We start from the raw sequence: 16,717 nt of genomic DNA, 5'->3' as shown, positions 1-16,717 counted from the left end.
TGTTTTCTGCTCATTATTTTTAATACTTGATGTAATTAACAGACTTTCTCCTAAAGGTGGTCCCCCAAAATTTTGTGACTGAGACCGACACAGAGCCAAACCTACCCCTGCTCTAAGGTTCCTACGGGTTGTAACAGCTTCAGAATGAACTTTGAATGAATCCTGCAGACTAAGCAAGATTAGCCAAATCATGGAAAATAAAAGAGAAGATGAAGAATGTTTCTGAAGTATATATTTAATTGTAAAGATTTTCATAGTTATACTTTCTTTGAAAAGTTAGTTTACTATACATCTCATATTAAATACAAGCTGCCTAATCACAATTTTAAAATTCTTTTATGAGAACAGTAATATTACCTCCCATGACCTTTGTTGCTTACTGTTATTCAATTAAGAAATACATTTGGGTATAATAAATCATTGAGATATATTTCTAAGTTGGATTATAAATAAGGACATATCAATTTTTATGTTATACTTATTTACAAAATAGAACATTATAACCCTTTGTGATCTGTTTCTCCATATAGTAATTAATTTTCCGGGTTTGTAATTAAACAGTTTCAATATGTCACAATCAGGAGGTAATAACATTCAGTTAAAGCATAAGACACATTTTCACCTTAAAATGTTTTTTACCCTTGAAGTAATACCAATGGAAGAGGATAAAATAGGGTATTAACACTTTTCAATTACGCTAAATGACTTTAATCCTGAGAATGATGTCCTACTTTAATTAGAAGCTCTCCTCTTTATTGCAACATGATGAATGTCCACTTTATTAGATTCAAGTGTGACACTATAAGCCCACTTTACATAAACATTACCATGTTGTTAAACCCTTTCTAAAAGAAGTGATGTTTGCTAGCATTTCAGGAATATAATTTCAAAATGCTATTGCCCTGTTATAAAATGTGGATTATAAGGCTAGACATTTTCATATATATGAAACACAATTCAAGAACAAGCTAATTTTCCTGTAGAATCCAAATATATTACTGAAATAAACCATCTGAAAGAGAAGGGTCTAAATTTTAAAGCCACTTGAAAATGATACAATAACTCAAAGTGTGCACTTTTGTACAATTAGCCATTAGAATACTAATTTACATAGCACTAATACATCAGATAGGTTCAATTCTCTCTGGGATCTCTTCCTCTACAATGTAATATTAGTCCACCTTCAAAATGATTCATTGACATGAAAAATGGCATATGATTGAGGTTAACCCATCATGTTTTATTCCCTGCTTGTACGACTTAGGTAAAAGAAAATGGATTACAAGCAAAACCCAGGACTTTTACAGAGCTCTTCTTGCTTTGAAGTGCCTGGGTATCCTATTAGTGCTAATTGGCATTATCAGCACATATTGAGGAATATGGACCATTAAGTCTAGGCTCTTAACTCTCTCTGCTGATAGTCATAGATCACTGTAAAAATTGGATACTAGAGACAGTAAGACCAATTGATTTTTCCTGATCCTCCAATTCATGATTTCAAAATTTATAATTTCCTCAAGCGCCTCTCTTTTGTTCACATTCACAGCCTCTCGCTCTATGTCTGTCTCTCTCCTCTTTTCAATGTGAGGAAGACAGGTAAAAAGAGAAAGCAGATCTAAGATAATAATCAAATCAAATAATCTAACTGGAAACATCTTTTCCAGAGATTAATATCTTCGGCATTACATAACACTTTGTCAAATAACAGAAAAAGAAATGCTTTGAGATTATTTGAACATTATTTCTTTTAACCCCATTAAAACACAGTGTAGCATATTTAAATATCATGTTTATTTGGCCATGGGATCAAAGCACATTTTATACGATATCTTTTAGAAACCTGGAGTTATTTTAGGGCATGTGATTCATACATGGTGTAGCTGTATCTATACAATTAGACATGCTGTAATGAGATCTGACTTCAACGCATAGATTTAAACTGTAAATTTGCAACAGTCAAATGTCCTTGCATCCTGTTAATAATATATTTATATTGTTGTATTTATGATAAGCAGTGTGAGGGAGTCGTTTTACGGACCCCGTAACACCCATCTGGGGGAAGAGGGGGTCACAGGCAGGAGGAAGAATCTGGCAGAGTTACCAGGGCTCTCTGGGGGTTGCCAGTCCCAGCCGTCTCAGGCGCTGTGTGGGTCAGGGAGCAGAGGAGCCCAGAGTGGCGCTGAACCTCTCCTTGCTCCTGGACAAGAGTGTCCAGGCAGAGGAAGATGTCAGACCCTCACAGCCTTAACCTGAGCAGAAGCGGCATGAACTTGCCACTTCAGCTAGGACACAGGGGAAAGCAGGTCTGCATTTTTCTATTTCTACCTCGATGTTAGAAATAACACCTTGTTGATCTTCATAATGTGTAATGCACTTTTATATTTAAACTTACTTAATCATGACATCTTTATAACATATGTGAAGTAAAATGTATTATCCTCATATTTTACATCAAGAAAATTAATTTTCAGTAAAGACAAATAGCACTACAAAGATTGTATAATCACGAGGTGGGGATTGGCTTTAGAATTCTTTCCTTTTTCAGACTGTATGTGTGTTATAATAGGTCATGTTGCTTTACACTTACTTTAGAGTTTGCGATGTTTTCATCCAAAAGTAATTTTTATGTGAAGAATCACGGAGTAGATACAAACTGATTTTAAGAAGATGGAATTTAGGGTCTGGAACGATTCTGATGTGGGGTAAGGCAGCGGTCAGCTCTATATTGTCCCGTCACCATCTTTACGTCCCACAAATCTAAGGTGAGTGACTGCAACAAGGAGAATTCAGGAAGGGAAGAAATTTGCCCACCCATAGCAAGCTGATAAAATTGCTAGCTTGGGGTGGTACAAGAATATATAGGGATCCAAAACAATGAAATAAGGCAGCTGAGGGGGACTTCTTGATACCTCTCTATCCAGATGGTCATATCTGAGTTCTCTGATCAACAGGTTCTCTTAATAAAGACTCAAACATTTTCCCATTTCCTGGCAAAGTGTTTACTTCTCCTAAAACTTTTAATTATGGTTTTTCTTATGCTTCCGGAGCTTGGACAAACAACAGAAGGTGCTGAGGAGGAGCACCAGTAGGTTTCCTCCTTAGAACTATATGCCTCTTGGTGATGGGTCTGGAACATCTACAGAAAAGTATCTCTAGGTGCTTCAGGAATGTACAGATAAGTTCTTAGACAAATAACATAATTTCTGATCTGATTTAAACTGGAAATTCCAAACATAACCTCAGAAGCTAAGGGCTAAGTAGTTATCAAAGTTTGGACCAAATCTTAAGTGAAAAAAGTTGTGTATCCAATTGAGTTTGGCAGAGAATCTGAGAAGCTTGCTACCCAGAGAGGACACACCAGCGCACAGCAAATACCAAACAAGTGTTGGTTGCTTCTCGTATGTAATGTGTCGTTTTCTGTCCAAATCCACTGTGAAAGAATCCAGAAGAGATGATGGGACAAAATACTTCTCCTACTCTTAAATGGAAGAAAGCTTAACTTAAAGATAAAGAAAAGTTATTTATACTACCTACCTATGAAAGGTAATTGAGATTGGTTTCTGAGCCATTTAATAATGGAAATATATATCAAGACAGGATGTTCTAAGTGCTTTTGTTATCTAATCATCCCAAGGTAGCTCTGTGGTAGAAAACAACATTACCTTCCACTCAGAAGTTTTAAATAGTTACAGAGGTTTGGGTTAGAATTTTAAAGATAATTTAGTTTAACTGAATTGTATCTATTCTGTACAAGGTACAGAATTTTAGAAAATTAATACTGGAAAATAAAGAATGCTATATTAGAACATCTAACTCCCACTTATTTTAGAATGAATGGTTTCCTTTTTAGAAGTAAAGTAAATCCACCACTGATAACAAGAAAGGCAAGGCAAACTTAGAGGATCACTGAAGACTGGGGGAGTTCAGAGAAGCCGTTCAGTTCACACTCACCTGGCTGCCTTCTTTTTGCCAAAAAACCGCTGGCTGTGGGTTTCCTTTAGTTTCACAGGGAAATGTCACTGTTCGACCTTGTGCAACAATCTGATCTCTTGGCCTAACCACAAACTGTGGAGGAGCTATAATTTAAAAGGAAAGAAAGTGCGTAAATATAAACTGTGGACAAAGTAAAAGATAATCAAAGGAAAAACCTGGTACTGGGTGGATTGCTCAGTGCCAGACAGAGGCTACACTATTTGATTTATTTTTAAGCATTTTTTAGAACAGTGGGGAGAGGGAAAGCGTACTCAATCACAGATGAGGAAAAAAGTAAACTTATTAATTGACAAATTGGAGATGGTGTACATTGTAATCTCATAGGCCATAAGTTTGCGGCTAAACAAAGATTTGTATGATATTCTTGTGCTTTTAAGGAAAGGTATTGTTTCCCAATTTAGTTTTATGTTTTGAATAAATCAAGATAGGAATGAATCACTCCATTACTCAAATATTCCCTTTCTATGAAATCAATCTATTGACAAACATTGCTTATTTTTATAGTATTTGTAAGATGTGGTACTAGATACAGGGATACCTGAGGCATAAAATATGATCTATATTCTCAAAGTGCTTATATTCCAGAACTGAAGAGTTGAAGTGTTGAAGATATTGAAGAACTGAAGAATAGAGGATTATATACAAAGATAAATAACATAAATAAATGTATGAAAATAGCTGATTCTACTTAATTTGTTTCATTTCATTCAGATAAATAAGCATCAGTGAGATAATTACTATGTTCCCCTTCTAGGCACTAAATATACACAGAGAAAAAGCACTGATATGCAGCCATCAAGGAACTCACAGTTTAATGTAAAATACAGCACATAACAATGATGTCAACAACAACAACAGCAAACTTAAAACAACAATTATCTAAAACTGTGGTAAATTTTATGACAGAGGTGTTATCAGAGAAGAGAAGAGGAACATTTCTGTTATAGAACATATAATAAATGTGATGGGACTTCAGCAGGGAGGGAGTCCCTGTATGTTCTGGTTGCTGTGAAAAACTTTATGCAGAAGTAAATGTTATGGGACTTTTGAGGAAAGTGTGGCATTTATATAAGTGGAGCTCACTGAGCAAAGTACAAGAAGCAAAAACACAGCGTACAGTGTGTTTATACAGCAGAAATAGATCCAGTCTAGTAAGGCTCTGAGAAGCCAAACTAGCTTCAGACTCTAAATTGAGGAGTAATAAATGCAAACAAAAATTTTGGAAGCTTTAAACCTCTAATGAATGTAAAAAACCTTGTGAGGGAGGTGCATTAGTCAATAAGGTAGGAAGTCTGGTTGGAAGGCTAGAAAAATGGCAGAGGAGTAGACACTGAGAACTATTCACAAGTAGCTTCAACAGAAAAGAAGGTAAGGTGGGGGAGTTAAAAATCCCAGGAAAGTTCAGGTATAAATTGGGGGATAGTTGTAGACATTAAAATCGGAAGTTCTCACAAGGACATCTTCTTCATATAAAACCTCTCCTATTGAATAAAAAACAGCATGCTTACTCCATGGCTTTTCTAATCATCTGTTTCCACTTTAACCATCGCTCATGCTCAAAAACTTAAAGCCAAGAAAAAACTTTAAAATTCAACTCTAATTTTTAGATCCTGGTGTACATGGCATCAATCCTAAAACTTGAACTCTGAGAAAGTCTAACAATAAGAGACATTCATTCAGGAAAGGCCTTTACCCAGAATTCTTTCAGTTCTTCAGGAGTATATAGCGCAAGTCCAAAAACAGAGTAAATGTAGGGTAGCCTCAACTGTACAGCCAATTACTCATTCTTACAAGAATGCTAGCATAGAAACAGCAGCAGCATTTTTTTTAATGTCACTGAGATTTGTGCTGACTTATTTTTTGGTGTTCCATTATACTGCCTCCTAATTCAACACATTCAACACATACCCCAGGGAGAGACGGTATAAATCTACTAAGTGAAACTTTCTCTTATAACTATAGATAACAGAAGACTCAGTTTAACAGAATGAAGAATTCAGATTTATAGCTCTGTCTGAACAGCATATGGTTTATGTTGCCTTGCATTTTCAGGAGGTTTCTTGCTGCTTACACAATCTTGTTATTTCTACACAATTCCACTGAATCAGCTGGTACATTGATTTGTTGTTGTTGTTGTTGTTCCATGCTTTCTAATAAGAATGATAGTTTAAGTCAATGTTACAAAACCACCGTAGGAACACTTTTTAAAATAGTGCAGTGCTCATTTTTCTGTAAAGGTATGAAACGACCAGATATTTATATATAAAGATGACAAGATTGGCCTTAATCATCAATAATATCCAAGCAAAATTATATCTATTAAGAAAAAGTTAAAAGTCAATGTATATTTCTTTACTTCTTAATAATCCCATGAAAGAAAAGATTAGTGCCAATATGAACATTAATTAAGCAAAAACTATTGAGTAATTTAGCTTCTATCTCATCATAAAAAATAAAAAGTCAGTTTAGTAAAAAATTAGTTAACAGTCTTTGGTAAAAGTCACATATTCAGCTTATTAGTTCATTTGTACTGTTTGGACCAGAAACAATTTAAATTGCCTCATATAACTAGTTAGTAAAAACTTAGAGCCCATATGAGCTATAAAATCCTTCTTTATTTAATTTTTAAAATGTAATAACTGAGAATGCACAAGATTAAAATCATCAGATGAAATAGCAAATGAAAATAATGCAAATCTATTTTATAGTTTTAATTATATTATGCTCATTCTGCATCTATTGTAGTAAAATTACTATCAGTATTTTGAATATAACTACAGCCTTCCTTGAATTTGATTTTTCAAGCTTTCATAACCTTTATGGTAGATGAGTGATTTTGCAAAATGTTTTTGGAATCCAGATCCTACAGTTTTAACACAGCTATTAAAACACAGCCCCCAAAATATGAACTGACAAATGACCACATCTATGTATCTACTTGGCTTAAAATATGTGATCCATCAATTTATTCATTCAAGATATATTAATTGCCTCAAATTATGAGACCTTCTGCTTGATACAGGGGATGAAAAGCCAAAAAATAAATTGTCGGGCCAATCGAAGAGACTTCTAAGTACATAAATACTTAATATAATAAAATAAAATAAAATAAAATAAAATAAAATACAGTAGCATATGATTTGTATAAAAGAAAAATGCAGAGGGCATTGGGGAAGAAAGAACAGAAAAGCAGCAAACTGCACCATATGATGAAGAAAGAAGAGGAAAGATGTTGAGAGATGGCCATACTTGAGTTGTGTTTTGATGCATGAGTAGATAACTAGAGGAACAGGAGTAAAACCACCTGGGACAGAGAGAAATAGACATAAGGCCTGTGGAACTGGGTATGTTAGGGGAGTGTAAATGACTTTTAAGAATAAAATCAGGGATGCAGAAGTGATATAGGTAGAGCCAAATAATTTAAATATGTTAAAGGACCTTAACATATTTACTTAATACTTGACATATTTAGTATGGGGATCTGTTCAAAGATGTTTGTGCAACAGAGGTATAATAAGATTTGTATTTTAGAATAATAAGAAGAAGAATGCAGTTTAAAGGAGAAAAGGTTAGGAAAGCTTATCAAGGTGGGACAAAAAATTCAGTTGAGAATTGCTATTCATAGTTGCACCTAAAGAGAACATCTTATCAGAATTCATAAAAGACAAGGAAATTCTGCAATATCAAAATGTAATGTTTACACTAAGGACATAATCTAGAAATACCATAAAATTATAATTTCTTAAGTTTTTACCCAGTATTTAATGTTTAAAGACCTCTAACAAAATGCTATCAGCATTAATGTTATTCATGCTATGAAATATCCTTTCATGCAATGTCTATTGTATTGCACTTTTATTCCAAGTTATTATAAATATACTGCATTTCTACTGTCCCAAATAGTTCCTTGTCACAAGAACTGAAGCCACAAACACCTCCTTGGAACTGGAATGATCTTACCATTTTTTAAAATTAAAAAATTAAGATATTAAGGCAATTAAAGCAAAATATTTAAAGAGTATTTAATCTCTGAAAATGTCCATTCTTTCCTATTTTCATCTGAAGTTGGGCCAAGAAAATGAATTGCATCAATCACTTTTACTGCTGTAGGCTCTCTCTGCCCAAGATCTATGTTATAATCTTCTGTGAAGGGATATCAGCTGAAGAAATTTAGTTTTGAGGTTTTAAAATGAAAACTGCATTAATGATTCTTCTGATAACACTTCACAGTTCCAGCATTTCTGCCAGGTGGCAATAAAAATGGTTTGAAAAGGCAGCACGTGCCTGATGGCACCAATGGGAAGAAATAGGCAGAGAGGTGGCATTTTATCAACACAGCTCAACAACACAAAGTTTGCTGTACATGATATGGATTTTCTGTGATGGTTCTCATTATATATAAGAAAACACGATTAGGTCCTCAGGATGACAATTCAAAACACACATTTAAGCCCAATGTGAATGAAAAAGTTTTAGTTATAAACTCCAGAAGGATATGCTAGTTATAGAAATGGCAATTCTCTTATGTATTTCTAAGACAAAAGACTATAAAATGCATATTTATATCCTCTGCGAAACCCCAAAACATTAGGCAAATCTTTTGTAACTATGATGTAATAACCTATTTGCTTAATCTGTTAAGTGATTATATCTTATTGCTGCAGCTATAGCAAGAAACGAGATGAAGAAAACAGAGTGGCACAATTCAGTGTGCAATCACCACAACTTAAGAACAATAGCTCTATAAAAAAATAGGTTGTGTCATTTCCAGAGAAGTAGACCCAAATATAAAAAGGTCAGTTAAGATCAGAGGTCTGGTACTATTCCCTTGAAATGGGTTTGGAGAATTTAAATACAATGTGCAGTAAATTAGATTTGATTTCTGCTAAATTATGCTTTGATACCGCATTCAGCATAAGCTGGCTTCAATCAAAGTCACGCTACAGCTCTGTTATGCTAATGCCCCCTGGTGAGAGTGAGTGGGTGATATGGAAATCGGTTGGCTGAACATGAGTAGAAAGCATAGGCCAAGCATGAGGTGGGTTTGGAGATGAGAGGATGGGGGACCCTAAAGGTTAATCACATCATGTTCAGAGTTGTTCTTTATGGGAAACTATGACTTTCTATGGCAGGCATGAACATGATGACAGTCATGCACAGCTGCATACATTAATGTGTGACAGGGTGGTCACACGCACACTCAACAGCTCTCTTTCTTTGGCTATGATATTGTGACTGACCAAATACTTTCTTATTCTGCAATAATAAACATTTTGAACTTTGTATCTTAAACTCAAGTTAGAAAATGACTTCTTGTGCTATTTCATATTTTTGCGTGCTAAATTCTGATATAATTAGAATTATATAATTTTATAAGCATAATTAGAAAGTACACACTTCCATCATTTGCTTGTGTGAAAGATTTGCAAAGTCACAAACTGCTTAATACAACACAATAATTAACATTGACTGTTTATTAAGTTCCAGGAAGTGTGTTAAACCATCCCCAGACATTATTTAAAATTCAATGTGCCCCATGTCTTCAAATTTTTTTTAAATTTATTGATGGGGGAAGAGAGAGAGATGGAGAGAGAGAGATATCAATTTGATGGTCCACTTATTTATGCATTCATTGGTTGTTTCTCATATGTGCCCTGACTGGGGATCAAATCCACAACCTTGGCATATCAGATGATGCTCTACCCAACTGCACTCGGTGAGAACAAGATCCCTATATCTTAACTATTACCGTTATGATGTGAAGACCAGTAAACCAAGTTTCATAAAGAGTACACAGTGTTTTTAAAGATTGAAGGAATAGGTCTGAAGATGAGTTTGACTTCAGGTCCACTTGACGCCATGGTTGGGCCTCTTAAACACTGAACTGCTACATTAATTTTGTTCACTTCAAGCCATGATCTGACTGAAAATTTGTTGTGTCACATTTCAAAATGAAGGGTAAAAATTATATGGTATGATTTTCAATATGCTAAAATAGTTAAATCCATAACATTATATTTTTTCTGAATAATTGCTTTTATTATTAAAGTAGCATAAAACCTTATGATCTTGCTCTTTCTGTGCTACCAGTAAGTACAAACTTTCTTAAGTATACTTGTTATAAGTAATTATTTATTTAAAAGCTGACAGTCCTTTCCCGGCCAGTGTGGCTTAGCTGGTTGGAACGTTGTCTTTTAGACCAAGGTTGTGGGTTCCATCCTGGTCAGGGCACATACCTAGTTTGAGGGTTTGATCCCCAGGTGGGGTGCATATGAGTGGCAACCAATAGATATTCTCTCAAGTTGATGTTTCTCTCCCTCTCTCTCACCCTCCCTTCCCCTTTCTCTAAAATAAATAAGCATGCCCTTGGGTGAGGATAAAAATTACAAAAAAAAATTAAAAGGCCAACAGCCCTTTTTCTATTGCTCTTCCTTGCAGTGCTTGCAAATTATTCTCCTCAATGTAGCATTTTGGCTTCCATCGACTGGTCCAAGATTTTACCATCCCGGCACTCACTTGTCCCCAAACTAATTCCAGCATTTCAGAAGGCCAGCCTACTTTCAATCACTCACATATGTACTTGCTTGTTCTTCCTGTTAACCCATCTTGATATACATTATCCTTTGATCCACCTTGTCCACAATGATTAGCCTGAACACACTCTCATCTTGTACTTTTCTTGTGTTCTTTCTACTGAAAGGTACTTGCCCTTGCTTGCACTGTCTTGTTTCTTTATTTCTACCCTGCTCCCACCTATGTGTTTTATTTCCTCAGTTCAAGTTGTAAGTTCTTACTGCTTTGGGTGCTGTCTATCATTTTGCAATGAAATATGCTCTTATTTGGCCTGGAAAAGTCCCAAACAGTGAACACTAAATGAATGCCTTGAAATAAGAAATTAAAAAAAAATAATTCTTGATTTCAAAAAGTACTCAATGTTTTTTTCCATCTTATCAAACCAGAAGGATATGACACATTCCCACCAGGGACAGTGACTCACTGTTGTAATAATTTGGGTGGAGGGCTGTCAAAAAATATGTTGTTTAAAAAAAATCTTCTGATTCTAATATACCCACCTGTAAAGAACTTCCTCCAGCCCAAACTGAAATTTTATGATGCAAAGACTATAAAGGAGTATCACTTAAAATACTTACCCCACTGGCAAGAAACAGATAAAGTTACTTCATTAATGTGTCATATAGGGCTAGAGTAAGGGATGAATGTTTACTCAGTTTATAATCAGAACGAGTTGTCTTCTAATTGATAAATGATTGTTTCTTCAACATATTTAATTCTATTTAATTTTCACTATTTAACACTTCATTTGATTTCAAAAGAATTTCTGTTAATAATATTGAAAATGCATAATGTCATAAAATGTTTGATTTGAACCTTATTAACACGTAATTCATTTCAGAGGAAGCAATGCATTTATAATGGAAAATATAATTTAGAAATACAGGATTTAAAGTGATCATTTTTATAAAGCCAGTTTAATCACATTTTATCCACTTGTCACTATTTTTAAGGAGTATTAACGATCAAACTGCTAAACTGCCCACCTTTTCTATTAACCATTTTCTTACTGGGTTCATAGCAATAATTCTTCTACATGAGTGATATGCTTTCTTTTTCAACCAGAACATTGTATTTAACTGATATTAAATATTTTTTGTTCCATAACATAAATATCTACTTCTTTCTTTCAACTATAATTGTTTTTTCAGTGTTGAAATGAAAAAGGGAACGTACTAAATGGTTTACTGCTTTCATAAATATGGAAAGAAAAAGTAAGTGGTCAAAGGAAGTAGAATGACTACAGTGAATCACAGTCCTTAGATTCTTCATCTGTTTATACCTCCCACTCTACTCTATACCTGTGACAAGTCCCATATGTACAAACTGCACTTAATCCTTGTGCAAGCAGAAATGCACTACAATTATGTATCTATCACTTTACATTTTAAAATCACTCTTATGAAATTTATTGGTTCTGGGAAAACTAATTATGAGGGTTTATATCATATCTAAACTAAAAGTACCCATGGTTATTCCAAATTTGATGACTAAAATAGGCCATAAAGTTAGTCATAGGTAATAATAAAGTACTATTTGTGGCATCTGGGTTGACATAATACAGTAACTGTGAAGGAATTTCAAGGAAGGGGTCAAAGGTACCAAGTTTTGGTGGCAAGTATGACACACTCACACACACACACACACACACACACACACACACACATAACATCTGCATGTATTTTGTGAAAGCAGTTAAAACCATTTTCTTTAATTTAGAGTCACAGACACTATGCTCCTCTCTGAAAAGGACAATGTATAATAAGTATCAAATTGAAAAATTCTACTATTATCTAGAGTAGACAGAATGCCTTTGAAAAGAGTAAACTCGAATAAGGTTAAAAATATCTTGCATTTTATTTCACAAGCAAGCGTATAAAATCATTATTATAGTAAATAGCTATACACACATAGCCATTTTGTACTTGGCCTTCATTTTCCTTTGAATAACACATTACTGGAAATATCATGGTAATAAATTTGTACTGGAAACAAATTCAGGTATTGGTAGGCACTTTAACACATATTATTTGATTACTTTAAGCAAAAATGTACTGGTTTTATTTTGTGTCCAATTCTGACAGCACTTAGATCTCTGTCTTCTGGAATTCACTGCCGACTAGAGGAAACTCACATGAAAATAATCAAGCGTGATACAACAGGGTAAAGATCAGGATGTCCCACAACTATGAGAGTAACTTGACTCAGTCTGTCTCCCACTCTTGGGGAGAGCATTGAGAAAGAGAAAGCGAGAACAAGAAATTGATTTGAGGTAAGGACGGAAGAGTGGAAGGTTGGTCCTTACAGAGGGGGATATGTGTGCATTATGTTAGAGATAATGAGTTTTCCAGATTGTACCAATGCACCATTACTATCACCTGACTTCACTGCTGCTTTTGGTAGTCCAAGTCAGTGTGTTTCTGGAACTGAAGGAGTATGTCAGTGAAACCATATAATGTTTATGTTAATAAAATCATGTATTTTTCCATGTAAATGGTCTTTACTGGCTTTAGCAAGTCCACTTTAATCATTAGAGCTTATGCTGCAATATATGTGATAGCTAACTCATAAAATAATTTGGATATATATGTATAAAATTTTAAAATGTATTGTATTTCAGATTACTAAAATAATAGATTTCATTTTAATTACATATGAATACAAGGAATAATGTAACTAAGAAACCATTTTGAGAATTAACATGAAAATTTCATAGAATTTTTAAATTCTACAAAAGTTATAAATTAAAAACTTCTTAGAAAACCTGTCAAAATTTTAAACAGATTCTGAATTGTAAATCCCATATTTCTATATTTTTCTGTCCTTTGCTAATAGTAGCTTTGTTTTCCTACTTGCTTTCCTGACTAAAATACTGTAATAATAATATAACAAATAGAATTTTAATTATACTTAATATAAATTGTAATTATTTTAATATAATTAGTAAGTTATAATAGTGTTATAAATAATAAATTTTTGTTTTAAGGAAAGATTAATAATTCTCAAGAAAAATACTATTAGTTTAAAATCTAATAAATATTAAATACAAGGATATCAATAATTTTATTATTCTTTCAAAAAAATCTCATTTTTTACCAGCAAGAAGAATCATTCAAAGGGTGTTGAAAAAAATTACCTCCTGATCCTAAATGGGAAAACTTTCAATATCGTGCTAGAAGGATATGTAAGTGTAGAGGTGAGGAGGGAAAAAACTATAGCTTAAAAATGGCTCTTCAAGTAAATGGTGAGACATGACATCCATTTCCACTCACTTAACCTGTCAACTTGCCAGAACTGTCATGTCAGCACTCCTGCTAAACCATGAAGGCTGATCACAGCCCATTATCTCATATTTTTAGAAAAAGATTGCATGAAGATGCCAATCAGGAAAAAAAAGGGAAAAAAAAACCTTGCAACCAAAAAAAACAAATGTACTGATGCTGAGGGCGGCTTAGTTAACGGAATTTTAATATGCAACTGAAATGTTTCTTAATAACATTAATTACACGCTTAGTAAGGCACCATCCTAACTCATTAGTGCCTTCCTTTTGTTGTGTTTTATCTCTTACTAACAGAATGGGGACTATGTGATTGGCCATTAACGTTGGTTAATCTTTTTACAGCACTATTTAAAGCTGCTTGCATAAACATTTTCTAGGTAAGTATTACCTATGTATGCATATGTGTATATCAATTAACTGCCCTAACATTTGATGTGCCCCTACCACATGTAAGTGTTATGCTAGACCTAGAGGCAGCAGAAAGATAAATACAACAATGTACTTACTGACAAAGAGCTAATAGTTTTATAAGGCAGATAAAAATAATGTCCCCAATAAATCTGGATAGCAATGCTTGCTGTGAGAGGGATTTAAAAAGGCATTCAGATAGATTGTAACTCAAAATTAATTTAATTTGGTAGTTTATATTTTTTAATGAATCTAATTATGTACTATTCCCTTGAGTAACATTTAATATGTTTAAATAAATAATGTAGCAATTCAAATGTCATGCATATAATATTCAGATGTAATGCACATATATTTTACAGTATGTATATCTGTGTGTATATATATACACAAACACAAAATGTATACACATAATGGATATATAATGTATAATATAATACGCATCTGTATACATAATATAAATACACAGACATACATATTATAAACTATATATTCTAATGTATATATCATGATATCTCTGTCTACAGATTACTCATGTAAGTAAAATTTTTGACTCTGTTAGAGGTGTGATTAAAATGTTAATGCTATTTTTGGAAATAGGCAGGGAAATCTCAATACTAATTTCATGATACTGTTTTGCGCCAGAAAATTTATATTATTCTAATATTTGATATCTGTAGTACTTTAATTTTAACTAAGTTAACATGTTTAATGTTTATTTTATTCTCATTTAAATAGACTCCAAAATTAATGAGTATTTAAGTTTTTTGATATTTAGTTTAAGAAAATGGAGTACAGACACTGCTCAACTTTCTTCTATTGAATACAACAAAAGTAATGAATAAAATGGGAAAACTATCATAGCCCTAAACCAAAATTGTGAAGTACACCCTCCACACATAGTCAAGTCTGGAGTAAAATGAGGAAACATGGTGAACACCAACTAGCATCAATACATGATCTTTTATCAATACCAATTTCACAAAAATGATCTGTCAGCACTGTAAGAGCCCATTTCATAATCCTTTGAGGGGAAAGAAAGATCACAAGTCAAGAGAGAGACTGAGTAAAAATGAGAATAGACCGTGTAGGTAAACAGCTGAAATTTAAAAGTCAGGGGAGGAAGTACTGAAGGAAGGAAAAAGACATACTTACTGCAAGATTATAAGGTGCCTCCAGGGAGATAAAGAATCTATTCTCTTCCAATAATTACCCAAGGGAACAGAGAAATACTTTAGAATAAATAGTTGTTCATAATGTAAATGACATTATATACAACAGTTCCTCTCTTTAAAAAGGGGAAAAACTGAAATAGGGATAAGGGGACTAAAAGACAAGTGGAGATGAAGAATATTGTATTCAAGCTTAGCAAGGAGATGAATAAAAGATAAAATTAAAGAAACAAACTCCACTTTATTTTTTTAAAATTTTTATTTATTTATTTTTAGAGAGAGGGGAAGGGAAGGAGAAAAGAGAGGGAGAGAAACATCCATGTGTGAGACATTGGTTGCCTCTCACCCACCCCGAGCCAAGGACCTGGACCACAACCCAGGCCTGTGCCCTGACTGGGAATCAAGCCAGCGACATTTTCATTTGCAGGCCAGCACTCAATCCACTGAGCCACAACAGCCAGGGCGAAACAACTCTACTTTAAAAACGAGAAGTAATTATAGTCGCTATTTAAAAAGTTAGGGAGTTGATAAATAGGCATCGAGAAACATACAATATAAAATAGAAATGATGACTTCAATATTATTATAGAAAAGTTAACAAATATGAAATTGAGGCAAAAGAAAGCCAACATAACTCATGTATTTGAAGAAGAAACACAGAAAAAATTCAAAAATAAAGCAGAAGAAACCATTCTTGAAAGAGAGTAAATTAAAGCATGAATCTGAACATTCTAGGGGCTTGTGGTGTCTGGGGCCAAGATACAACCCAGCAGAGCTGTGAAAGAAGGAACTACATTGGTAGTCATACAGTATTGCGTTGGCCAAAAAGTTCTTCTTTTTTCTTTTTCCATAAGATGGCTCTAGTAGTGTTTAGTTGTCTTTAACTTCATTCAAAACAATTTTGTTAGATTGTATTGTGACAGCTGTTATATCAGTATGCATTTAAAAAAAACGGTGAAATTTTGTGTAGCCATTTTAATGTTGAAGATGGAAGAAAATGTGCAAAATTTTTGGCATATTATGCTCTATTATTTCAAGAAAGGTAAAAACAGAACTGAAAAAAGAAAAAAAAATATTTGTGCAGTGTATGGAGAAGGTGCTGTGACTGATCGAACATGCCATAAATGGTTTGCAAAGTTTTGTGCTAGAGATTTCTTGCTGGACAATGCTCTGTGGTCAGGTAGACCAGTTGAAATTGAGAGCGATCAAATAGAGACATTAACTGAGAAGAATCAACATTCTACTACATGGGAGATAGCCGACATGCATAAAATAGCGAAATCGATAAAG

General features: G+C 33.7%; 1 protein-coding gene across 1 annotated transcript in view; it reads right to left on the bottom strand.

Moving 5' to 3' along the window:
* The window catches only part of ROBO2 (roundabout guidance receptor 2), a 581,303-nt gene that overhangs the window by 103,326 nt on the left and 461,260 nt on the right, over window positions 1-16,717 (bottom strand). Inside the window, exon 8 of the mRNA XM_054585229.1 lies at window positions 3,952-4,076. Coding sequence (XP_054441204.1) covers window positions 3,952-4,076 — 125 coding nt within the window. The remainder of the gene's footprint in view (window positions 1-3,951; window positions 4,077-16,717) is intronic.

Source organism: Pteronotus mesoamericanus, unplaced genomic scaffold, assembly GCF_021234165.1.
Source record: "Pteronotus mesoamericanus isolate MK-2021 breed Mesoamerican mustached bat unplaced genomic scaffold, CSHL_Meso_final contig_82, whole genome shotgun sequence".
NCBI classification, from domain to species: Eukaryota; Metazoa; Chordata; class Mammalia; order Chiroptera; family Mormoopidae; genus Pteronotus; species Pteronotus mesoamericanus.
The sequence above is the reverse complement of the archived record's forward strand: the minus strand, read 5'-3'. Positions and strand labels throughout refer to the sequence as shown.